General features: G+C 38.8%; 2 protein-coding genes across 2 annotated transcripts; both read left to right on the forward strand.

The window, feature by feature from the left end:
- The first annotated feature begins 625 nt into the window (after positions 1-625).
- On the forward strand, positions 626-5,106 carry LOC145489731 (heparan sulfate glucosamine 3-O-sulfotransferase 1-like). The gene has a single exon (XM_081468763.1). The coding sequence runs from the start codon at positions 857-859 to the stop codon at positions 2,213-2,215; it is 1,359 nt and encodes a 452-aa protein (XP_081324889.1). The 5' UTR covers positions 626-856; the 3' UTR covers positions 2,216-5,106.
- A 792-nt stretch (positions 5,107-5,898) lies between these two features.
- LOC145490865 (eukaryotic translation initiation factor 3 subunit B-like) lies at positions 5,899-26,517 on the forward strand. The gene is made up of 20 exons (XM_081469982.1): positions 5,899-6,220; positions 9,904-10,099; positions 11,228-11,347; positions 11,828-11,885; positions 13,530-13,658; positions 15,609-15,766; positions 16,481-16,529; positions 17,499-17,581; positions 18,377-18,443; positions 19,485-19,531; positions 20,279-20,417; positions 20,628-20,699; positions 21,112-21,184; positions 21,417-21,539; positions 22,879-22,957; positions 23,359-23,497; positions 24,205-24,330; positions 24,591-24,668; positions 25,336-25,444; positions 25,976-26,517. Exons 1-20 carry the CDS (start codon positions 6,046-6,048, stop codon positions 26,071-26,073), a joined length of 2,118 nt encoding a protein of 705 aa, XP_081326108.1. The 5' UTR covers positions 5,899-6,045; the 3' UTR covers positions 26,074-26,517.
- The last annotated feature ends 251 nt before the right edge of the window (positions 26,518-26,768 follow it).

Genomic DNA, 26,768 nt, shown 5'->3' on the forward strand with positions numbered 1-26,768 from the left:
CATTTTGTTGGGCATGAATTAGACAAGAAGGAAGCAGGATACCAAACACGCCAGGAGGTCATGGGCTCCTGTACGCGCTTAGTTTTCCCTTCTTTGACGTCACTGGTATTGCAATCTTCATGCGCGCTACAAAGACAGAGGAATATAAGTGAAAACAGACCTTTGATCACGAGGCTAAGCAAATATTGAAAGTGCTTACATGGGTAATAACGTAAGTAGGAGCGCAACATTTCGTTGAGCCACCACTCCAGTCCACTCCAGCGACAACAACCCCCTCCGACTCCCGAACAGTTCTATTTTTTAGTATTAAAGTCCTCGACCTGGAGGTCGGATACTCGAAAAAACAAGCTCCCCGCGGATTTATCAAAGGATTCACTGAAAACAAATACTGTACGATCACTTCTTTTTCCCCCTTTCCGCTTTCTACTTACGTACCTTTACAGCGGGAGATTCCGCTGAAATTGGGGCATCAAATTCAGGGCAAAAGATGGCTTTTGTCAGCTAATATCCCCACTATTAAATATATCTGCCATTTATTACACAATATGCATATAAATTAAAGTAATTATCAGGTAAATATATTTCTCCCGGCCAATATAAAGCGCTGATCAAGCGCTGATTGAGATGCTGGGCCTATGATAGCCGAGGCGATGACAAGCATTGTCCCATTACCCAATCACATCGCTGGTACTATCAAGCTATTTACATACGCTTCAGAAAATCGCAACGAACGGTTTGCGAGTATGCTATCGCTAAAATCTTTGCTGGCGAACTGATGGTCTTGTTTTGATGCTTAAATTTAAAAGCTTGTTAAAGTTGGAAGCTGGCTGAACAACAGAGGACATGAGAAAAGCTCATGATATGCAAACGCGGCAAGTCGTTCCTAGACAAGCTTTCTTCCAGGAGCAAGCGCCTTTTTATTCTACTTCTTGTGTTTTCAGCGATTTTAACGTATGTACTTTACGGTAACACCTCTAGAAACAACCGCACGCTGAAGGTTCCCCATCTAAATAGTTTGAAAAATTTGGACAAGAAACCGACAATTTCGTCTGATGTCAAGTCACGGACAACGAGCCGGACTGCTCGACAAAGTTCGAATCTAGAACACGTGTCTTCGGTAGCGTCGTCGGATTTCAAAACAACATCAAATCCGATCGATACCTCCAGTCGAGAGCAGAAGATTCCGTCGAAATTTTTCGAAGAAGAAACCAAACGCAAAACTCCGGAAGATGTTGGTCGTCGCGGTCAGAGAGGCTCCCACATCGACAAGTACTCTAGCAAAGGCGTTGACAAGAAAGGGAATTATTCTCTGTCTTCGGCATCAAAACAAGGCGATCGGAAACAGTTGTTGAATTTCGACAGTCAAGTTGAAGATGATGAAGATGATGAAGATAGCGATGTTTCTGAATTTGACCTCGAGGAGGGAGAAAATAGGAAGCGACTTCCAAATGCTATCATAATCGGTGTGAAGAAAGGAGGAACGCGCGCGCTTCTGGAAATTTTAAAGATTCATCCGAGCATTCGAGCGTCTAGCAGCGAAGTTCATTTCTTCGATCGAGATGAAAATTACGAGCAAGGGCTCGAGTGGTATCGCCAACAAATGCCAACTTCGTTACCGGGTCAAGTCACAATCGAGAAATCACCGAGTTATTTCATTACTCCAACAGTACCGGAGAGAGTGTATCGAATGTCCAAGTCTGTTAAACTCATTGTGATCGTGCGCGACCCAACACGACGAGCTATATCGGATTATACGCAGTCGCTAGGACGAAAACCCGACAACCCGCCTTTTGAGGAAATGGCAATCAAAGATAATGGTGAAGTTGACGAAGACTGGAGTAAAATCGCGTTTGGGCGTTACGCCGAACACCTCGCGCTGTGGTTGAAATACTTCCCTTTCAGTCAAATTCACTTTGTGAGCGGAGAAGAACTGATCAGAAGGCCCGCGAAGGAGATCAAACTCGTCGAACGATTTCTCAACATAAAACCCTTCATTACAGAGAACAACTTCTACTTAAACGAAAGCAAAGGATTTCCATGCTTTGTGGGCAAAATCTCAAACAGCGGAATTGTGAGCAGAGCGCACTGCATGGGTGAGACAAAAGGACGAAAACATCCTGCTGTACACGAAGAGGTTTTGAAGCGTTTACGTGAATATTTTCATCCACTTAATGAGAAATTTTATTCTATGGTGCAGCGAAACTTTAACTGGTGAGGATCTGTTAAAACTTACGCCGAAACTAGAGATCCGTTTGAGCTTATAAGTAGTTGAGGTATTTGAAGTTAAATACTGTTTACTTTGCGATTGATACAATCATTCCGCCCGCACCAAACACAAACATATAAAGAAAGAATAAGCCAGAATTCGTAATTTCCATAGACTCAACAATGGGCACTTTACAATGTAGGAGACGCGAATAAAAATCTTTTGCGTACAGTTTTTAATTGAAATTGACAGCTGGTCCTATTATTTATTCAATTTCACAGGCTTTAATATTTATTCGCACAGGGGGCATTTGGAAATCAAACAATTTGAGACATGTACATTCAAAGCTTATTGAGACACTGATAACGTACACAGTGCCAAGGGCTTTTCCGGAGAGAAGAGGTATATTTTTAGAATCAGCAAGCTTACTGTCAATTTTCTTCCTCAACATTAGAATGAAATGCTCTTTGCTATAATTTGTATAAAGATTTTTATCTCCCAATTAGTTTCATTCTGTACACCTGCATGCTCCTCTGAGGGGAATCAGCTGACTTTAAATATATTTAGGTCAGTCGTAAGTAACATTAATTCCTCCGTCATACATCTTATTATTGAGATTATTTTTGGTTAGTGTAACCAATTCTTCTGATAAACCCAGGGATTTAACTGCTACAACTATTGTTATGTACTTGCAAGATAGTTGGATGGTAACAACAGGCGATTTGATGGCGTCATTTGACTGCAACTACCAGAAGTGTTCACTTTTTGTGTTTCTTATGCTAATTAGAGTAATTGTTATTTAAACCCCACTGGGGCTTCAAAATTTAAATAATAAAGAGAAAACGAAAGGAATTCTGGTAGTAGTAGTCAAATGATGACAACATGCAAATTTGCTATTCTGAGAACTGCCAAATAGGTTGAGCAAGTAGGCCAAATGTCCAAATTTTGTTGCCCCTCAAGGTTTGCAATTTCAAAAAATTCTAATTTACAAAGGAAATGCTGAACAAATTCTCCAAACATCATAAAATTCAGTTGAAGCAAGCAATATTTAATCAAACGTGAAAATGCCCGAGCAGTTTCTTTATTGTTTAGTTGCACCACATTTGCAATCCTCAGGCTCAGTTCAGACATTGTCCTTCTGCCATGCCAAACTAAATTCAGGAATTAAGTTCGACAAAAGCAAAGCAGAAGCACGGCGCCTGAATCAAACTTTTGAATTAAGTACAGTGAGCAATTAAGTTTGACAAGCTCTGCCGTGCTACACGACTCTGGCATGGCAGCGATTCAAACATCATGCTTTTGTTGCACCAAACAAAATTCATAACCTGTGTTAATGTATTTTGGCAAGATTGTGTTCCCACAGGAAGTTAGGAAGACAATTGTTACAGGGCATCAGTAAATCCTGAATTTGGTTTGACTCTGGCATGACAAATGAATCAGGGTTGTTTTCCTGCCATGCTACAGCCGAACCAAACTGCAATCAAGTTCAGCATGGCAGAAGTATGACATCTGAACTGGGCCTCAATGTCAAAAACAAAATGAGATTTAGTAGTAAAAGTTAAGACAAGTACTGTGTAAGTAGAAGGCCCAGCTTGAAACTCAAATACCTACTCAGTGTAAATATGGTCATTTCATTATTTTTTTAAATTTTATTCTGATGCCAACAATGTGTTGTTAAGTAGCCTAAGAAATAAAATAGTACAGGGCAAAACATTTTAAAATGTTTAAATTCTTGAATCTGATGTGCCTTTAAACCTGAAAAAGTTTCATGGTATCCTTAAGGTAAATGTTACAGTTTATTGAATTTAAACATTTGGCCCTGTGTTATATATTTTTAAAAAGTGAAATGTGTTTATTTGTATGGAAACCAACATGTGGAAAGGGTGATATTATGCTCTTTCACACTTACCGGTGATCATTATTTTTAGAAATTTTCCCTTAGGATTTCTGTGAGTGATGGATGTAACAGTCACTGAGGAACATTGTGTACATGTAGCCATGTGTTGTGATGCTATGGTGCAATGATGATCTACCAAAGCAAACAAAACCTTCCTACTTTGGGAAATGGAATCTATCAAGGAGAGATTTTTCCTGTGGGAGGGGAGCTACTCAACTTCATTTTATGAGGTGGGGGAGGTTCTGTCCTGAGGTCCACACCTGTACCATTTTTCACATATAGCCCTTTCATGTGGTGCCTGGTAGTACATGAAGGAAACTGGTAATTTTGGCTAATAATAGAGAAATGTTTCCTAACTTTTCAGCTTTTTAAGGTGTGTCTGTTGGAAGGACCCTTTAGTGCAGTTTTCAGCTGAGTGTTATAAAATCAAAACTGAAGCAGTTACTCTGGGGCCAATCACAACAGACACAGAAAATCCACAAAACCAGTCAAATTTCAAAGCAAATACATGTAGCAGACATGAACTGTGAGAAAACATGTGAGCAAGTCCCGATTGGTTTTGCTTTTATTTCTGACTTGATGACAAATTTTTTTCTTAAATGACGGTTACTCCCTTAGTCTGTAAAGCAGTAGGGAATCGTCATCAGCCTAGGAGATACCCCACTTTTATATACCTCTAATCTAAAACGGGTCCCCCTGTTGGGACTACACCCATCGTGGCCCACGACATTGTGTATTGATTGGGCCCTAATGAAAGCCTGAGTATGGCAACCATGGAAACAGGTCTACAGTTCATCAGTGGCAGTTTAGTAGTAACAGTATGGCTTTGAATAATTTATTTATAGAATACTGTGGTCTGCTATTTAAAGAAACCATTACTTTCATCGAGTCTAGTCAAAATTTAATTTTTTTATGCACTGTGTATTAATAAAACAATTCAGACCAAGCAATTTATTTGTTTCCATGTGTGGTGCAAAATAAAAAGAGAGCGAGTGAAAATTAACTTTTGTTTTGCTTTTATTTATTGCTAATCAAAAACAGCAAAGGGTAATCTACGGAATTTTACATGGGGAGGCACTGTCCCAGGGTCCAACCCCTTAGCCCAGTACCCCTTTTGTGTACCATTAATTGGGAGAACATCAAGCATTACCAGATACAGCCACAAGGTGTGTCTGTATAAAATACCAAAATTGACAGATTTCCTTACCCTTTCGTATACCTCAACTTGTGAAATCCCCACTCTTTTATATACCTGAAGCCTGAAAAAGGTACCACTTTCGGGCAGCACCTCCCTGTCATAGGCTATTTGGTATTATAGGGAGTAGCCTCCTTGGATTGGAACCTAATGGGTTCCTTATGATAAGACACTGTCACAGAATGAAAATGGTAAGAGTGCTCAAAAGCAGCTGTTTTTAAACCATTTCTGCTAAAAAAGAGATTAAAAATTGAACTTCTTACATTATCTTACTTCAGGAATGAAAAATCCTTACAAAGGGAATGCATCCCCCACCTAGCGTCATCTCGTTTTAGATACCTTGGCTTTCACTCAGCCTCAGTGCCCTAGATTGTTACGGGTACTTCACGGACAATGTAATATAAATAATCATAAATACACGTGAAAATGTTACTCGATTCTGATTGACTAAAAACGCTAAAAAGGAGTGCAGTGTTCATGTGACACAATTTGTAACACCAATTACGAGCTCGTGCAATCTTTTTAGCCTTTGAAAAACTTAAAAATAAAATGGGAAAAAGCAAAATTAAGTTATCATACCTGTTAGTAAATGTCATGATCGAATGACACGAGAAAAGCAGATTAAAAAGGTCATTTCTTTTGCGAGGTCCATAACATATTTGTTCATCCTTCGCGCTCTGTGGTTACTCGCCCCAGGTCCTCCCACTACACGTCACTGTGCACGTGTTTCTCCGTGCGCTCGCGGCCATGATCGGGAAAATGGCGGACGAGAAAGAATTTGAAGAAAAGACGGGCAGTAGCGACTCAGAAGAAGAAGAAGACGACGAAGAAGATGATGTAACTAATGGTAGAGACGATGGTGATGAAGACGAGTCGGAATATGACGATCCAGAAGGCTTTGTAGACGATATAACAGACCAAGGTAATTTTATAATTCAACACATCCGATAGGTTTTGAAAGAATCTTAGCTGATAACTCTATTTCGCTTGATTTTGGGCTTTTTATTCATCTGTTTAGGTAACACACCATTTACGATACTCCAAAGTCAAATTTGTTTCTTTTTCCTCTCCCATTTCCGTAGTTTTAATACCGCGTGGAGGTGTAATACCTTTGCCGGCATGTACTTCTTTAGGACCCTTTATAATAAAAGAATGGAATTATAATTGAATTCTGCTCGGCTTCACATGCCCTTTAATCCATCTGTCTTATTTTAGTTTTATTGAAGGATTCTGGCCTTCCTTTCCTTTGTATTCGCACTGGTGAAGACTGTTTACCTTAAAAAACATGTTATACCGGGCTTGGTTGTAACTTTATACTGTTCATTTTAGTGGAGTATGTAGAAAGCTTACATGTAATATTTATAGCTTTACAACTAACGACGGAACGACAATATTCATAGTTCTGTTCTTGTTTGTTGCTCAGTAGCAACGCATTGCACATCGAAATATTTAAGTAAATCTGTTTATTGTTCCTAACATCTTATCCTGATGATCCGAAACCGTGTTTGTGAAGGAGCAGTTTTCTATATAGCTAATTGTAATGATACGTGTATTATTTCGTTGTTAGACCAATACTAGACAGTCAAATACGTTATTTCAATAAAATAAGCCAATCTACCAACTTTACGACCAGGTTTTGTCACACCAGGATTTTGCATGATTCAACTTTTGAGGAAACCTTTTAAAACTTCTCCACAAGTGAATTTAAGTGTTTGCTTTGAAATTGAAACTGTTAAGGTACTGTACAGTGGATAATTACCGGTGCCCATACTGTTGTGGGTTAAATTTATTTTCGGTTTGAAATTATTATGAAACTGTTTTCCTGTGTTCTTGGTTATGATAATGAACAGTAAACAAAGGGGAAAAAGCAAACGGAAAAAGATATTTATACACCATACATATGCGTCCTACATAATTTATAGCCTTGAAAAATTTTGGCTGTCTATTTTTTTAATGGAAATTATTTCTGATTGTACATTAGAGGTGTGGGTTTTTCTGGTTATCACCTTCAATTATATGCAAATTTTTTAACCCACAGCAGATGTTAGTGCAGTACCCCCTAAAGAAGTTACTAAGACTTTCTAATATGTTTTTACTTCCTTCCTTACTGTCAGTGAAAAATGTACTCTTGGAAAACCCACAAGGTTTTTTTTTTGCATTTTCTGTGGTTGTCTAGATTTTTTGTTATGTACTTGTATTAAGCCGTGGGACAATAATAAATCTTTTGATGACTTTGAAACTAAATCATTGCTAAAAGGTTGGCCATTTAACCATTTGTAAGGTATTTTATGTAAAATTTACAGCTGCTTTGCATTTGTAAACAATGACACTTAAGCTACCCACACTCTGAAGAATATATTTGAGGCAAGGTGGACTGTTCTTCAGTGCACTGAATTGTCTTTAGTAGGATTTCACTAAAAGAGTGAATTTCTTCCTGAAATTTTTGATGTTCTTGGCAATCATGAAATTAATAAATAATAATAATAATAATAATAATAATAATAATAATATTTAGTGAGGGAATCCAACTCGCCAAAGGCGGTTTTCAGTGGAGCCCTCCTAAATAAAAATCACCTAAAAATGACATAAATAAGAGTTACCTAGTAAATTACTACAAGCTAAAATAAATAAGAGTATAAAGAGTTCGTATTAGTTAAAAAGTCAAAATTCTAAAGATTAAAATTAGCTAAAATCATTCAAAGAAGTTTTCAGTTTTGCTTTAAAAATAGATAAAACACGTGTGTCTTTTAATTCACGCAGGAGGCTGTTCCAGTCTTTCGCTACTTGATAAATGAACATTTGCTCACCCCAGTTAGTGCAAGGGAGGGGCAAACGAAGATCGTTCAATTGTCTCATATTGTGCGAGTGAACAGCTTGATTTCTAATGAAACTGAAGTCAAAATCTGTTGACCCAATTAAGCACTTATGAATTGCGGTGCAACGATGAAAAAATCGCCTTAAAGCAAGTGGCTTGAAATCAAGGCTTTTCAAGGCTTGAGTTGATGAGCTTCGGATTGGAAAGCCCAACAGTACTTTAGCAGCATTATTTTGAAGTACCTGCAGTTCTGACATTGCTAAAATCTGTTATTTATGATCTGATTATTGCATGACTACGTAAAAAGGTCATTGCAGGATGCCACGCCATGGCAAGCACCAGTGAGCATAACAGCAGCATCAACAACAACATCATCAACAACAAGAACAACATCTTTTATTTAAACACAATGGGTTTAAAGGCTGGTCAGTGGGGTATCAACAGCAGAGCCTGCGAGTTTCAACATCTTTTTTTGAACATGGTGGGGAGCTTAGAGAATAAATCCACTTGTTTAAAATTACTATAGACTGAGCTTGAAGATCTGGAAAAAGAAATAAAGACCAAGAGTGATTTGTTGAAACTCTGCTTTCTGGCCAACTGAATGTGAAATAAGAAAGTCTGGAAAGTTAGGTAATGATGATATGAGCTGTACTTGAAGGCTGTTTGCAGAAAGGAGTATCACTTTCTTGAGTTTTAAATGTAGTCTGTTGATCATAGTTTTTTAGTCTGTGGAATTTTTTGTCTGAGAGCAGGTAAATCACATTTTGGAGTGATCATTTTAAGTCTGGTGCTCTCAAATTCTTTCCATTGCTCAACTTGATTAATATTGATTAGAATTAACTCAAAACTATACAATTCCCGTAATAAACTTCAAACACTGAACAAAGTAAAAGCAAGCAATTTCATGGAGTCATCTTGCCGTGATCACGTTGTTTCCCTAAAATGTTTTAACCATGATCACACTGTGTGCCTTGCTGTTCAACTGAGATTTACCTTGTATGCACACATTTATGTACACGTTGCATAAATGAACAATGGAAGTGGTTTCACACAATCATAAGAGTGCTTGACACAGATACATGCAGAGTGAAATACAAATTAAGATAGAAACTACAGTTACTCCAGTTTCACGCTTAAAGCGATCATCAGACCGATGATCATCAGTCTGATGATTGATTTAAGTGTGAAACTCGATTAACTGTAGTTTCTATCTTAATTTGTATTTATATATAAACATTATTTTACTCCTTATTCACATTGAGCTTAATTTCTTGGCCAAAATCCTGTGAGGGACAAATATGTAAAGAAAATTTTTCTAAAATGGAAATACTTGTACACTGCCAACACATGTTGTGTGTATGTTAAAAAGATTATGTCTGCATCAGGCCAGAGGCCCTTACAACCCGAGCTTATCTCAGTAGTAAGAACATATGTACTCCCCCCTGGAAAAGATTCTAATCCATTGCTGGGTCAGCCCCGAGCATTAAATTTGCCAGCACACACAGGTACACTTAGGCAGGAGAGGTGCTGTGAGGGTACTAAGTGTCTTACCTAAGAACACAATGCAATGACTCTGGCTTGAACCGGGGTGCTCTTGATCCAGAGTCTAGCGCACTAACCATTAGACCCCCATACCTCCTAGTGTAAATGGTGTTGGCAAGATAGCTCCATCTTGCCCGCTCGGGTAGCCAATCACAGCACAGGATTTGATTCATCTTGCCTGCTCGCGGAGCTAGCTATATAATAAGGGATTCTATTGCTAAACTGAGTGCTTCTTTTCAATTTTTTAGAACTCTTAGGAGACATCTTAGTTGAGAAACCTGTGGAAATCCAAGGCACAGATTGCATTATTGTTGTCGACAATGTTCCTGCTATCCCACCAGACAGGCTTGAGAAGCTAAAGAATGTGATCAGAAAGGTGTTTTCTAAGTTTGGAAGGATCGTTACAGAGCATTATCCACTAGATGATAATGGCCTGACTAAAGGGTAAGTTAGGAATTAAACTGCAGAATTTTAACCTTCAAACATTGATAAGTTGCTAAATAGAAACTTTTGTATCTGATCTCCATACTTTTTAAAGATAGTATCTAAGGAAAAACGTAATTGTTTAAATATTTAAGGGGCGCTTTCCATTTATAAAAAAAATTCCAGTTTGAATTTCCAGAAATTTCTGGCAATGAAAAAAAAAAAAAAAATTCCAGTGACGAATGCAACAGTATTATCCAGAATTTCTGGAAAAGAGGATAACCTTGAATGTAAACCAAAATTTTTGGAAATTCCTTACCTGGAGTGTTTTTTCCATCCGACTTTCCTCCCAGAATTTCCAGAACTTTCAGTGAAATGGTTTGCTTTTTGGAACTTTTCCAAGAACTTTTGGGAACTTTTCTAAGAAATTTCCTCACTATTTGTCTCTGTTTAAAAAATTTTGGAGGTTTCTGTTGAATGGAAAATGCCCAAGAAGTGTACTTTGCACTATTTAGACTGCTACATTATTTTGAATGTGGCAAGAATGTGTTACAGTTTTTCCTTGTGAGCTAAACAGTGATGCACAACACATACCACATGTAGTCAAATTATATCCAGGGATATTTTATTGTCACTGATAACACCAATAAATTGCATCACTTACATCTAACACAATAAACTACGAGTGTTTAAGGGACTGTAACTCTGGATGTATCTCTATGGGACTTCACTGGCTAAATTTGCTTCTAGGATTACAAAGCATGTCAATGCTGCTGTGGTCAATATTTCCCCAGTACTTTTCCAGTACTTTGTGTGGAGGCACTGTGGCCTCATGGTTAATGTTCTCACCTCCAGATTGAGTTGTCCAGGTTCAAGCCTTGGCCAGGAACATTGTGTCGTGTTCTTGAGCGAGACACTTTACTCTCACAGTGCGTCTCTCCACCCAGGTGTACAAATACATGTAGGTGTTGGCAAATTTAATGTTTGGGCTAACCCTGCGATGGACTAGCATCCCATCTAAGGGGTTGCTAGTCGCTTCATGGTACTGAAACTGGAGATAAGCACCAGCCTGATTGGCCACTTGGCCTGTATGCAGACTTTACCTACTTTAACATTGGATAGTGATATTTCTCTTGTATGTTTTGTTAGGTTTATTTTCTTGGAATTCTCTAATGCTAAAGATGCTGCACAGGCGGTCAAGACAGCAAATGGTTACAAGTTAGACAAGCATCACATCTTTGCTGTCAATCATTTTGAGGATTTTGACAAGTAAGTCTCATTGTAGTTGTTATTGGTTATTTTGTTTATTATTTCTTGGCTTCTGAATAGTTAGCCAAACAGGAATTAGAATTTTCTTCAGCAGTCTGCAAAGATTTCCAGGAAAAAATTTAAGCAGTTTCAAATTTGATGGATGGGGAATGCATGACAATCTTAAGAGTTGATCAGAACACACAGCAAGGTCTCTGTGCAACTAAAGATAGCATTTGACTCTTGTTTATCAACTTTTGTTCAGCTGTGGGTGTGTTTCAATGTATTTTGTACTTGTACCTTATGAACAATTTGTTTTTAACCATACAAAATAGTTGATGATGTGTACTCAAAGTAACTTCAACATGATTGGTATTCAGTACTGTTAGATCTACGTTTAGATTTTGGTCTGGCTCATGATTCAATGAAAGATAATGGAAAAGTCTTTTGAGCTACTGTCAACAATTGGGAAGGGTATAAAGTTTGTGTGTTTTTCTATAGATTGGTGAGCCTTACAAAGGACTGGGAAGCTCCCACAAAACAACCTTATAATGAACAGGTAACTGGACAATCATGCTTTTTATCTTTTCATTACTGTAGGGCTATAGAAATGTAGACTACGAGAAGTTTGCTGAACTATTTCAGTTTTAGGTTCATCTGCAGAATGTGAGAGCCTCTAAGACCAATTTTAAATGTCCAGAGACTTGGAGACTCGAGATAATGGTGTTGATACTTGTGCCAATCATTCTTCATCTCTCCCATGATTCAGAATGCATCTAATAGTAATTTTATTGTTTACTGATTTGTAAAAACAATTTTGTGGTATATTTTATTGTACATGTACTTGTATAGTCATGTGCAGTACAGTCAGGAGCTCTCAGTGGTTACCCTCATATTTGCAAACTCTATCCTGATGTGAGAGTTAGAAAATTCAATCTGCTTGGACACTAACTTCTCGTGCCATAAAATAATATAACAAGTGAGTAGACTTGCAGTTTGTGGGCCTTGAGTTCATCTTCTCCCACTCATGGATCTTACAATGTAGGAAAGAAGGAAACCAACATGATGGCAATGTTATAATGAGTGGTGCTGAGTGTCTTTGCAGGTTGCTGGTTGTACAATGGTTTTCTTAAATTTTATGTTAGTTCTGATAATTCTTATTGTGAATTTAACAAGCAAGTGATGAAGTTCTCCTAAAGCCAGTTCTGCTACTGAGTTGATGTGCTGAGAACTGGGAGAGAATCAGTCTGATGCTCTTAGCTCAAAATATTAAATAATTCTTATCACTGTTTGTTGTGCATGTCTTTTAATGACAGCCTTGAGAATTTTGAGGTAGATCAAGAAAATCTCTAGGCTTGGGCCTGGTGTTGTCTTTATCCTCATCAACTGGTTCAAATCCTCACTGAGATCAATGCAGTGCATTCTTGTGCATGACACTGCTGCCTCTGCCCGGGTGTATTGGGTATTGGTAAGTAGGGCATTTCCTTGTGCCTCTGTTTCACAAGTTCTTGTGCAAAACCTTTCTTCTGAAAATGAGTTTGATTTGCATGAAAATGACCCAGTAGGGGAAACACATTTCCACATGAATGGTTTGACAGGAAGACTCGTTTCGACACAGAGGTAAATGGCAAGTTTGAAATGACCTAATTAAATTTTGGGGATAACTCTGTGATGGGTAAAGGTAAAGGTAAAGTCTGCATAGGAGCCAAGTGGCCCATCAGGCTGGAGCTTTTCCTGGTTTCTGTACATGAAGTGACTAGGAGTATTTCTACTCTCCCCTGGATGGGATGCTAGTCCATTGCAGGGATAACCCCTGCATTGAATTTTCTGGTACCCATTTATACACTTGGGTGGAGAGAGGCACTGAGAGTAAAGTGTCTTGTCCAAGAACACAATACAGTGTCCCTGGCCAGGGCTCAAACCCGGACTGGAATGATCAGGAATGGAGCACACTAACCATGAGGCCATCTTGCCTCTGTGATTGACTAGCATTCTCTTCAGGGGTAGAAATACTCCTAGTTACAGAAACACGAGATGACGTGGCTGCCTGATAGTCCACTAGGCTCAAGTGTAGGCTTGTGAAATCCTTAAAGACCTTGTAAATGACAATACCATAGCTTCTGGAAGTATTGAAAGGTGGTCTTATTTGCATTCTGCTCACTCTCAGAATTGGAGGGTTAAGGATGACTTCTTTTGTTTTCAGGAAAACTTAAGATCTTGGCTTCTGGATCCAGATTGCAATGATCAATATTCTGTGATTCACGGGGGAGGAGATAAAGTTGCCATCATGTGGAACACTCCTCAGGAACCCATTCTATCAAAGGAAAGAATGGTAAGCTATCACGTTTTTTTTTTATATTATTTCGACTCGCACTACTTGCAAATGCAATAAAGTTACTTACACTACTTACAATACTTCTTTTACAATATGATTACTTACACCACTTGCAATACTAATACTTGCACTACTTACAAAACATACAATAATTTACATATCTGGACGATTTTGCAAAAACATGCCCATTAGGTTTTCGGGGCCCAAACCCAGGCCTATCCAGCTGCTCTAAACCTACATGTAGTGGGAGAGGGGGGGGGGGGGGTGGGGGGCACTCTATCAAGGCCAGGCTGGAGACATGGCCAAGGCACTGGCCAATCTGCTATTGGTTTGCTGGCAGCCAGCTGTCAAAAGCAGGGGGGAAGGGAGGGTGTCTTTAACTGGCACCTTCACTTAGCTAGACTTTGAGTTTTCAGTGCCAAATAACCCTGATATTGAGTGTGTTGCTGGGCACTTTGCTTACTTGTTGAGCCTTGTTTGAGGGTTCTGTGTTGACATGGCAACCTGCTGGATAGGCCCATACCATATGCATGCATGATGCCATATCTCGTGGCTGGAGGGGGGTGGGGGGGGGGGGTAGTCGGAGCACTTGTGGCTGCTGGGACTCTCTTTGAGCTGTCTGTGGTCATGTGCAAGTGCCCTTTAAATAACAGTACGATAATTAACAATAATTTAAGCTGTCAGTATAATTATTTTTAAGTTCCAGCATTTCAAAATGTTCTTTAAATTAACAGTTACAAAAATGCACGAAATTGGTTGCATGTGATGAAATTCTCCTATGCCAGTTCTGCTGCTGAAATAAAGTGTTGAGAACTGGGAGAGATACTAACTGATAACTGGCTACCATGAGTGATCTGTTTGAGGCTTGAAAAAGCTTACAATAAATTACCATTGATAACTGCAGGCAGCTGTAGAACTAAATTCAAAGCTTACCAGTTAGTTTTATTCTGCCATGACAAAGAAAGTATCAGGCAGGGGAAATGCCTGATACTTATTTTATTTTTTATGCTCATTGCAAGTTTTGTTTGTTGTGAGGACATTGATGAGGCTCAAAATCTGTATCTGGTAACCACAATTTTACTGCCACACCACAAACATACATTTGACGCTTAAGGTGGCTCCCTATAGTTTTACAGTCACATGTGCGCTGAGGACGAAAGCTCAAGTAATCTGCGTATGCTCGAAGGAAAACGTCATTGTTTTTCGATATTTTATTATGTCAACATGAGCACAACAAGCAAAACTGACAGTGAATTTTCTCGCGTTTCCTTCGGTGAAATTCCATAAAACAGATTGGTAGTAAATGTGTTACTTTAGTCGGAGCTCGTTTTTCAGGGAAATCTATAAGACCAGTTTTCTCACAGCAGTAAAAGACGTAAATTTGCAAAAATCGAAAAACCTACCTTTACAAACCCTACTTTTTTCGTCTTTAAAATTCGTATCCCGCAGGAAGCGATATGCTGTGAAAATTTGGGAAGATTTCACTGAAGGAAATTCAAGAAAATCGCAAGTAAAGCCATAAAAGAGTAAAAAACATAATTATTTGTTTGGGCAGTTATAATTCAAGACTAAAAACAATAATTTTAACACAGGTAATAGTAAAACACTATTTAATCATTGCTTATTACGTGTAATTAGTTTGAGAGGACTGGGTGTAAAAACGAATGCAAAAACGGCATTCAAAACATAACACTTGCGCGTGCAACGCCATAAATGATTACCCTCTGGAGCCACCTTAATGTTCTTTTCCTCATTGACATCAGGCTTTTAGCCAGATGGTCGTCCAAGCATCCTGTGGACGGCTACTTATTAAAGAAAATTGTGTTATTTTTCATATGTTGCCTTATAAACTGTTCATTTGAGGAGACCCTATAGTACATTTTGGATGCCTACTCTTCAAATCCTGGCTAAAAGCTTGATTGACATCGGTTTTCATGTATCTTGCAGAACTGGACTGAAACATATGTAAGGTGGTCACCTAGAGGAACATATTTAGCCACACTCCATCACCAAGGTATTGCCTTGTGGGGTGGGGAGGAATTTAAAAGGCTTATGAGGTTCAGTCATCCAGGAGTTCAACTTATAGACTTCTCTCCCTGTGAAAGGTATGGTTACTGTTTCCGTAACTTGAACAGTTTTGCCTAAAATTTTCAAGTTCGTCATTTGTAATCTGTGTAAATCTTTTCCATCCTTAACCATCCTTGTTCCTTTATGGTTTATTATTATCTCTTTGGTGTTCTTCTATGTTAGTAAACTACTATTTCCAGGTTTCCCTCCATGTAAAGGTAATTTTGTACATAGCCAAATTAACTCAAGATGCCAGTCAGTCAGTCTGTCTATCCATCTGTCCATCCGTCTGTTTGTCCATCAGTCAGTCAGTCAGTCAGTCAGTCAGTCAGTCAGTCAGTCGGTCAGTCAGTCAGTCAGATCTATTGAGACCTATTGAGAAGATAGAAACAAACAAACAAACAACCAAGCAGTCATAAAAGTGTTTAACCACATTTTCAAACACCTTGAAGTTTGTCAAAAATACTCTGCTATGTTTCATATTTTCAACTCTCCTCTTGGTGTTTGGAAATGTGGTCAAACACCATCTTTTGTCTGGTATATTACTTCTAGACAAATCAACAAAGAATGAACAAAAGCAAAAACATGCATGTTCATGTAGATGTAACTTATCATAAATACCAGAATGATCCTGAAACTGTGAATGCAGCCAAAAATGGCTACTTTGCTAAGTTTTTTGTTTTATTACTAAACCAGGTACTGCACACAACTTGGGTTGTCTTAAACTTAGTTGCCTTTCTTAATTGCGGCAGGTACTTGGTGACCTTCAGTCCTCTGGCTGATAATCCTGAGGATCCACAGGTATACTGTACTGTAAATTTTACTGTATTTTCCTGTTGTAATTAATTTTTTGGTACATTTTTATTGTACATGTAGTACATGTGCTTTATTATATGGCTTGTGTTTGTAACTGATATAACACATGCTCTGATTGACTAATTCTAGGGCATTATTCTCCCATAATGCCCACGGGCTGATTATGGGCTTGCAAAAACAAAGTAAAAGGCCATATAAGAAACAACTTATTAACCTCAATCATTCCGTCTTTATGGGAAAGTCTTGAATCTTGGTCTTGCCGTATTTATCCTGCTATTGCTCAAGCAGTGCTGTATGAAAATTTCTCGTTTTGAAATTTTCCTGTAACGACCTCACTCTCATTTAATAAGTAGTTGATAGTGACAAAACCTGGGGATCTTGTAACTTGTCACAGAGCAATGTCACTATAAACACTTAATTACTGGTCTTGAGGGAAACAGTTCACTTTGTTTTGTGAGGGACCAGTCATTAAGTGATTTGTCATGTCACAACAGAGACACAAAAAATTCATGTGTAAGAGCAGTTGGCAGTCAACATTCTCAGGTAACAGCACATTGTTACCCTCTGACGTTATAGACTTTGCAATATTGTCCACTTAGAGACTTGGCAGGGAACAGTTATATTGTTAAAGGTCACGTGACCTTAAAGTAGCCAATTAGAGTGTGCTGCTGGGTAAAACAATTGCTGCTATATGACAGTGCAAGTTGTTATGAAGACATGAATGATCATCGCAGTTATAGACACAACTTATGCAGTTGTAAAATGAAAACCTGCAAAAAAATTCAGGCTTGAACGGGATTCAAACCCATGATCTCTGCGATACCAAGATACCACAAATTGAAAAGCACTTTGTGCTTATGAACACCTATCTTGGAGGTTGTAGTGTTGACAAGTTGACATACATGTATTGTAATTTGTTGTAGGAAATAATTATTTATTTGATTTGTCTAATAGGCCATTGTTATTTGGGATATAAGGACAGGAACTAAAAAGAGAGGATTTATGTGTGGAGACCAGTCTCAATGGCCAGTGTTTAAGTAAGTTATGTTGTAGTCATAGTAATGTCAGTTAGAGCGGTTTTCAATTGAGTGTCATAAAATCAAAACCAAAACCAAACCAATTAGACCACTAAGTCGATCACAAACCATAGTAAAACCAAAACCAAAGTAAGTGCCTGATTACTTTTGACACTCGACTGAAAACCACTCTGTAGTACATGAACTTACCACAGGTGTTGGTGATAATTGAATCATGACAGATAAAAAGAGATTATAGAGATAAAATTATAGCAGGACCTATCTTCTTTATGCCAAATGTCTGTCACCAACCAGCTCTGATGGGGATCATCACTTAGTGAGTGGTAAATTGTGTCTTAGTTGATAGATTAAGACAAACAAACCAACTGTGAACAGGTCTTTCTTAAGTGCATATTCTTGAATTCTTGCCTGTGCTACAAGGTTTGTGTAATTAATTAAGACTTTGTTTAGCTACAAACGTTTATGAACTAATGTACTGAGCAAGTGATGAAGTTCTCCTGAAGCCAGTTCTGCTACTGAAATGAAGTGCTGAGAACTGGGAGAGAATCAAACTGATGCTTCTTACTCAAAACTCAAAACAACAATTCTCGTTTTTGGTCTCAGGCATTTCTATTAAGAAACCAACTGTGAGCAGGCGTTTCTTAAGTTCTTGCCTGTGCTACAAAATTTATATAATTAATTAACACTTCTTAACCTGCATCCACCTACATGTATGAATTAATCGAGATGGACAGTGGTACTTCACCTTTAAGTTTATGATTATTCTGATTGTAACATTTTTATTTGGATCCACAGATGGAGTGCTCAGGGAAAATTTTTTGCTCGCTTAGGAGAGGACAGCATTAGTATATATGAAACACCGGTTAGTTGTCAGCTTTTGATTAATCCTCAGCCCTAAGGTGTATGGTCAATGTAGAAATTCTGGTTTTTGGTCAGACTCCTAACAAATCTCTTAGTGGGAGGCATGGTGGCTTTGTGGTTACTGTGCTTGACTCTGGTTCAGATTTGAGTCCTGTCCAGGACATTGTGTTGTGTTCTCAGGGAAGACACTTTACTCTCACAGCACTTCTCTCTACCCAGGTATATAAATGGGTACCTGTGAATTTTTTGCTTCAATGGACTAGCACCCATCCAAGGGAGAGTACAAATACTTCTAGTCACTTGATGCTACAGAAACTGGGATAAGCTCCAGCCTGATGGCCTCCAGCCTCCTGGCTCATATGCAGACTTTACCTTACCTTCAAATCTCTTATAGCATGCCAGTAGTTAGCAGAATTGTCGTAACAATAATTTCTCAATAATGATCATTTACTAAATTCTTGTGATCTTGGGGAGGAGAAATCTGCTGTTGATTTTTCTGGACACTGGAGCCTAGACTGCTAAATTAATAGACCTCTTTAGCTTGGTTGGTTTGTTTTGCCATTGCAGACCATGTGATGATACTCTTGAGAATTCTTGCTTTCAAATTTTTAAATAGTCCCATGTATATGAGTGAATAATTTTAAGATAGATAAAAGAAAAATTCTCTAGAGAATATCACATGGTCTACAATGGGAAAACAAACGGCCCAAGCTAAAGAGGTCTATTATGATGACAATGTTAAATTTTTAAAAATGTTGAGTGCCATTTCATCCTTTCCTATTTAATAAGCTTCCTAACTTTAGGGGGAATGTGGATTTTAAAGGCAATTTCATATGTCATTCAGCATCAACTAGTGCTCTTAGTCCCATGGAAGCATACGGCATCCATTGTTGCCCTCCACCTCTGTTGGTCTTGGGCCACTCTTTTGGCCTTGCTCCAATTCAAACATAGCTTACACTAAAAAAAATAATCTTATTTAGACTGTTGCTATTTGATGGTGACTGAATTTGACTAATTTTTGTTGTGCTCTTCTTTTCTCCAGTCTTTTGGTCTCTTAGATAAGAAAAGCTTAAAGATCCAAGGTGTTAGGTAAGGTGTCTTTTATGTTACTTTCTACTTGCTTGTGTAGCAAAAACAAGTAGTTGTTAACTCACATTTTTTTTAACTGCCATTGAGGATTTCAAGAGCTGATGTTTTGTGGATTAGCTGTATGTCAGAGTGAAAGAAGCATTGGGGTAATGCTCAGGGTACTGGACTCAACAACCACAAACTTTATTTGCCCTTTTTCTCACAGAAATATTTTACAAAGTTATGTAATACTAGAGTTAGGGGCCTGGCTACCTGAAATAACTAAGAGAGTTAAAAAGGGCAGGTAGCCAGGTCTCCAGATGTATTTATACAAGTTTAGGTTGGCACACACGCATACAGCACAACACACATAGTGAGCACTAAATAATTACTATTAATACTAGAACATTTTGGTAATGCTATAGAATAGAAGGAATGTAGAGCAATTAATAGAAGCTAAGAGAAAAATAGAGCAAAACCACCTCATGTACAGATCTATAAAGCAAGTGCTCCTAGTATCTTTGGAAATATTGATCTTTTATTCTTTTCTTGAAGATAGATAACAGTAATAACTTTATATGATTGTAACTCTAAAGGTTAGTATTTCCAAGGTCTTAAACTTGTCCAATGTTCACGAGAAAGCTGCATTACTTGTGCAGCCCCTCTCTCTTCGAATTGTCTCTACATAGTACCATAGATTTGGAGTTCCACATGGTGGTGTCTGGAATACTTACTTGTATGTCTATTTTGTGCTTGTGCAATCAACAGAGAGTTTGCCTGGTCTCCAACAGATGATGTGATAGCATTTTGGGTTCCAGAAGATAAAGACTCTCCTGCTCGTGTTACACTTATGGAGATTCCTAGCAGAAAAGAAATCCGTGTTAAAAATCTGTTTAATGTGTCCGAGGTAAGTTTATGGCATTTGATTACTGATGTGCTATATAGTAGTGTCATTGTGCAGAACTTATGAAATTAGATCAGGCTGTCTTGCTAATTGAAGGCTTCCAATTTTGGGGGGTAACTTTCGTTTACCTCACCTATCAGATTTATATGTGAGTCAGCATTTCTTTGGCTTGTCATTTTTAAAAACTGTTGTATGGACTGGTTTTGATTTCAGTGTAAGATTTATTGGCAGCAAAAAGGAGATTATCTTGGTGTGAAAGTGGATAGGTACACCAAGAGCAAAAAGGTTGGTGAATGAAATAATTTAATTGTGTAAAGAACAAAATTAATGATCATTAACTGTAGTTTACTTGCGTGTGCCAACAGTACAGAAAGAATCATTTTATCTTTATTTGAGATGGACACCTTTTTAAGTGTTCACTTTAGCAGTATGACGTACTGTAGTTGAAAAGACTCTGTACAAAAACTGTATGAAATGAAATTGGCGGTATGTGATGAAATTCTCCTTGTGCCAGTTCTGCTGCTGAAATAAAGTGTTGAGAACTGGGAGAGAAAGAAACTGATAGCTAGCTGCCACGTGTATCCCTGTGCCTTGTTCAAAAGACAATGTCAATGTCATTGAAAGGATGATGCTTACAGTTACCTCCAGTTCCCATGACATTATCGATAATATAATTTGTCGTGATGTACCTTTGTAGGGCCTGTATTACAACCTGGAACTTTTCCGTGTACGTGAGAGGCAAATCCCAGTTGATGTTGTGGAAATGAAAGGTTGGTGTACATCAGTCAAAGTGCGGCTAACAGCCACAATACAATGGTCAGGTTTTTTTGCAAATGTGCACAGTCCATACACATAACTCTACTTGAAACCCTCTCTAGTAACCTTAAACTAATCTGACATTATCCGCAAAAAAAAAAATTTGTTCAGCTCTCAGTTATGTCAGTGACTGATACTTTGGTAGCAATTTGGCCAATAATGATATCTATTTTTGTTCACACACAGAGGCTGTTAGTGCATTTTCGTGGGAGCCAGGCGGTAGTAAATTTGCTATAATCCATGGAGAGAGTCCAAGAATATCCGCCAGCTTCTACAACATGGAAAAACAAGGAAGTGTCTCACTTCTAAGTAAGTAGCATTCATATAGTACTCTAACTGAAATGTACTGCGAATTCAGCCACCTTTCACTGCACTTTGCTATGAAAGTTCCATGTGACAGGAAAGGAGGTGACTGTATTAACAGGCTATGATTTGATGCTGAAGGACTTAAATCATTTGTGCAGTTTTGTACAATTTTGAAACTAGTCTTCCAAAAATAGAGTTTATTCTTAAGAATGTCTGTTTTGTTGCGACTTGTAGTTTTTAGTAGATGAAAGGCTGTTATCAATGCTGGAGACGTTTTGGCACAGTTGCGATATAAATGCAATGGTATACTTACTAAGAAATGGTCTATCAGGGATAAATTTTGTTGTGTTAATTACTTTTCGTCATCTGTGCCAAACCAAAATTTCACCCATTACATGTATCAGACTACCTATCCAGCAGGTCTGAGCATGGGAAAAATGTTTTACATGGGAGCAATGCCAAAAATTTTGTCTGGTATAATGGAAGCAGAACTGTTTCTAATGTATGACTGATCGCTTCAGATGACTTGTGTATAAAGGGAAAATTTTTCCTCTGATTGTAAGTTGTGAAGCCAGGACAATTGTGTTGTTGATGATAGGGTTCTATGGAAAGGGTTGATTCATTTTCTAGTACCGTAAATCCTCGAATTAGCGCCTCCCCCCACCAATAAGCGCCCCCCTCCCCTTCATTTTGTGGACGAGTAATGAGACAACAAAGGATGTATAGTTTTCGTCGTGTAGTATTAGATTTGTACATTGTTTCAGTTTGTGAACACATTAAGTGAACACATTGAACACGTTAAGTACTAACGGTGCCGCGATTTAAACTTTAGGATCAGTTTTTTATGTCAATAAACAGCTTATGTTGCTGTTTACGTGCAGATGATGTATTAAAAAAGTGATCATGTCAGGCCACGATTTGGGAAAAATTAAATAAGCGCCCCCGTCTTCTCCTAAGTTTCAAATGAGTGCCCCGGGCGCTAATTCGAGGATTTACGGTATATTAAAGCAAGTGATGAAGTTCTCCTGAAGCCAGGTCTGCTACTGAATTGAAGTGCTGAGAACTGGGAGAGAATCAAACTGATGCCTTTTGTTCAACACTCAAAATGTTAATTCTTATTATTGATTTCAGACATTTCTTTTAATGCTCGTTTTGAGAATAGAGTGGTGCATCAAAATGATACCTTGGGCTGAGTTTTCATGATGCTTTTCTAGATATTCTCAGTACCGTCATATCCACCCGATAATGCACCAATAATCCTAGGAGAAATCAGTAGTTCATCACTCTACATGCATGTGTTATATATATGAAATACCTCATTATCTGTTACTCTTGTCCGCAGAAACATTTGATAAGAAGCAAGTGAACAGTATATTTTGGTCACCTAGTGGACAATTTTGCATTCTTGCTGGCCTTAGAAAGTAAGTGAGACAATTATTCAGGCATCCCCTTTAAGTTAAATGCTCTCAATCTCAAAATACTTTTCTCCTTACTATTTGCAATACATTTATGTTGTGTTGTGTGTGAGAATTTGATGGCATATCAAGACACTGGATTATTTCTAACTTTTCTTTTCTTACCACTATCTTCTTCACAGTGTATTGATGTCTTGATCACTCTAGGTTTGGGTTTTAAGCGTTAATTGTTTAAGGCAGTTTGTGATGAAGGTCTCCTTCTGCCAGTTCTGCTGCTGAGACATCCCTTTGTGTTATGCTGAGACCTGGGAGAAAAACTATCTGACACTGCTATTGCAATGAAGACACCTCTTTAAGTAAGAACCGATGGGCAACATTTTAAATTTGATTTTGTAAATTCTTTCCAGCATGAATGGTGTTTTAGAATTCTATGACACTTCTGATGTGGTCTGCATGAACCAGGCAGAGCACTTTATGGCCACAGACGTGGAGTGGGACCCTACTGGTAGATTTGTCGCTACATCAGTCAGTTGGTGGGCACACAAGGTAAGCAATACTCTACAGTGTCTCCTCAAATACCGTCAAACCTCCACTAGCAGACATATCTCTACGGCTGCCGCTGAGTATTTTTCCTCCAGACCATGCACCTATTCATACAAAACTCTTTCAAAACACCCTACAGTGGCTTTTTCTCAACAACAGGCCGTTCTTCTGTCCGAGAATGGCCACTGCACTGAGAGTTTCACAGTAGCACTTTACAAAAAAAAAACTGATCTTTTTTTTTTAAGGTCAATAGTAAGTCTACGTGCTACACTACCTTTTAATGATACCACTTGTACTAGACAGTTGTATCGATGATGTTGCGTTGCAAAGGAGGAATATCAATGTAGGCGTGGTCTTGAGTGCCAGCTGATGAAAATGTTGGCTGACACTCAAGTTTAAGTTTACAACATTATTTCACGCTAAGATATGTCTGTGTTGTCAGTCTGTGGACCGAATACGTTTATTGGATATATTCAGTTATAATAGTTGGAAATAACCCAAAAACGTCCTTGTTGAGACAGCAGTATTCAGCAGGCGAAAGAAAATACTTAATATTGATATATTTTTTTTAAACAACACGTGATGGTAGTGGCTGCAAGGCTCGTGTACCATTTTTCGGTTTCTGCATTGAAGGTTTCAAGTTGCGCCTTGAAGCACACTTGTTAGTATTAATGAGCTCCTCATGTTTTGTTTTTTCTTCTCCTCTGTAGGTAGATAATGGCTACTATATCTGGTCATTCCAAGGGAAACTTCTTCAACGTCACGCTTTAGATCAATTCTGTCAACTTCTGTGGAGGCCCAGACCCCCATCTCTACTCTCAGACACCGATATCAAGGTAAGAATTAAGCTGCGCATAAATTCGTATTGAAGAAATAGAGATTGTGCTTCTGCATGAAGCTTACGCAGCAGGTGTAAAAGAGCCGGGGTGGGGGGGGTTAGAGAGGCGATTAACACCTTCCCTCCTCGTACGTCTGTTACGCAGGCTTCTTAATTTGTACTCCGAGACATGTGAGCCATACCCAGTGAGTTTCCAATGCATTTTCTTTTGCCCCTGATAATCAGTTTTAATCCTCCATCTACTTTATCATCTTTCAGAATATCAAGAAGGACATCAAGAAATTCCAGCGCATGTTTGAGATCAAGGATCGAATGAGTCAATCAAGAGCTTCGAAGGTAAGTTTAATAGCCGTTTCTAGCTTGGCCGTGCCTGCCTGTGTCTGCCTGTCTGTCTGTCTCTCTGTGTGTCTGTTTGTCTGTCTGTATTTCTATCGTCTATTTGAGTGTGTCTGTCTTTTTGTCTGCCTGTCGTCCTCATTATTTAGTGGTATTCCCGTAATTTGATTTATGGACATACTAGAGAGATTCTGAAAGTGCGGTGGATTTCGGCTTACCGGCATTCACGGATATATGAAGACTGTCTTACTCTCACCGGCGTCTAGACGAGAACCAAACTCGTCATATCTTTCGACTTGGCGCGTACTTCGGCATTCCAGCGTAATTCCGTTAGTGCGCTGTATTTAGTTGTTAAATGTTACCCTCGTTTATCATTTTCTATCCAGGGAGGCGCTCGTCTCCGGATCGAGCGGTCCGGGCTGGGGACACTGTGTTGTGCTCTCGGTCAAGGCACTTTGCTCTCACAGTACCTCTCTCCGACCAGGTGTATAAGTGAGTGCCGACGAACCTTATGCTGGGGGTAACCCTGCGATGGACTAGCGTCCCATCCAGGGGGGAGTAGAACTACTCCTAGCTGCTTCATGCTACAGAAACCGAGATAAGCGCTGACCTGATGGGTCACTTGGCTCGTATGCAGACCTTTCCTTACCTATTATTTTCTCTCCAGGAGCTGATTGAGAGGCGGCGGCGAAAGATGAAAGACTTTCAGGGCTATAGGCAAAAGAAGAACAACGAGTTTGCACAGCAGAAGGCGCAGCGCTTGGAATTACGTAACGGTAAGAAAATACCTCATTCCCGTGGTAGTGATAAACATCTTATTTCTTATTGCATTACCAATAGGTGGTCAAGCAGACAGTTAAGCCTCCATCTTGGCATCGCTGCATGACATCACGATGTCAGTTGCAAACGGTGTATGTCTGGAGGAACAGAAACGCGAGGTCGTCTTCGGGGCTGAGGCTGTGCTATGCTTTGGACCCCTCCTAAATCCTACGCTACAAGAGCTGCAACAGTCAGCCAGTTAGTCAGTCGCTCGGTCGGTCAGTTAGACAGCTGCCAGTTGGTCAATCATTTGTTCGGTCGGTCAGTCGGTCGGTCAATTCTGACTCTAGCATTAGATAAAACATGGCTATCGTAAGAAGAATATCTATTTCAAGCTTGCCACTGATGGGGTAACTATAATAGTATTAAATTTTGGAGCGACAGGAGTGGACAGCAACAGGAAATTCTACTGGTGGTAACTCTTAAGAACCGTATATTTTAGTTTTATGAGTGTTAGGTTTACTTCTTTTCGTTTTGTCTCGTTGCAGGTGTTGAAACAGATGAGCTTGATAGCAACGCAGAGGAGTTTGAAGACGAGTCGGTGGAATTCTTTATTAAAGAAGAGATCACCGAAGTGGAGGAGTAGTCCAAAGGAATTGTCCGTCATTTTCCCGCGAGCGAGAGAGCGCTACTTTGTCACGAGTGAAGAGTAAAGAACACAAAAAGAGTTAATTGATCCGAAATATTCCTGTCTCGGCCGGTGTCCGATAAAACGACTGCATTGAATTTTGACCGATACTTGCCAGTATATTAGCAAGAGTTTTGATTATAATATTTTCTTTGTAGTGCGTAGTTTCCTTAAAAAATTGGCCCTCTCCAACTGCTGATTTTTTGGTCAGATAGACTTCGTTTTTCCAGCCGTAGTAGCAGCTGTAGGTTTTAATTTTAGAAATGACCACTAAAAGTTGTAGCTTCTTGCCGAAACGTGAGTTCCTCTTGAGGATCTTGCACTGTTCGATTGAATTTACAATTTTCAGACGAAATCGTAATTTGTTTTTCGCTTGTAGGAAATTAAAATGGAATATTATGCGTTCAAACTTGTTGTTGGTGTTGTTTTTGTTACCGGATGGTTGTTTCACAATGTTTATTATTATGTTTCCTTCTGAAGTTTGAAAGTCTGGAAAAGTCCTCTTTTTGTCATTTATTTAACAGGGTTGGCACAGGTCAGGAAATGGTCGGGGAAAAAGTAAATTCTTCAAGGTCAGGGAAAAGTCAGGGAATTTTATTTTGAGTCAGGGAAAATTGACATTTTAAGGAAAAGTCAGGGAAAATTGATATTAT

This window comes from Orbicella franksi, chromosome 6 (assembly GCF_964199315.1).
Source record: "Orbicella franksi chromosome 6, jaOrbFran1.1, whole genome shotgun sequence".
In the NCBI taxonomy this organism is placed as follows: domain Eukaryota; kingdom Metazoa; phylum Cnidaria; class Anthozoa; order Scleractinia; family Merulinidae; genus Orbicella; species Orbicella franksi.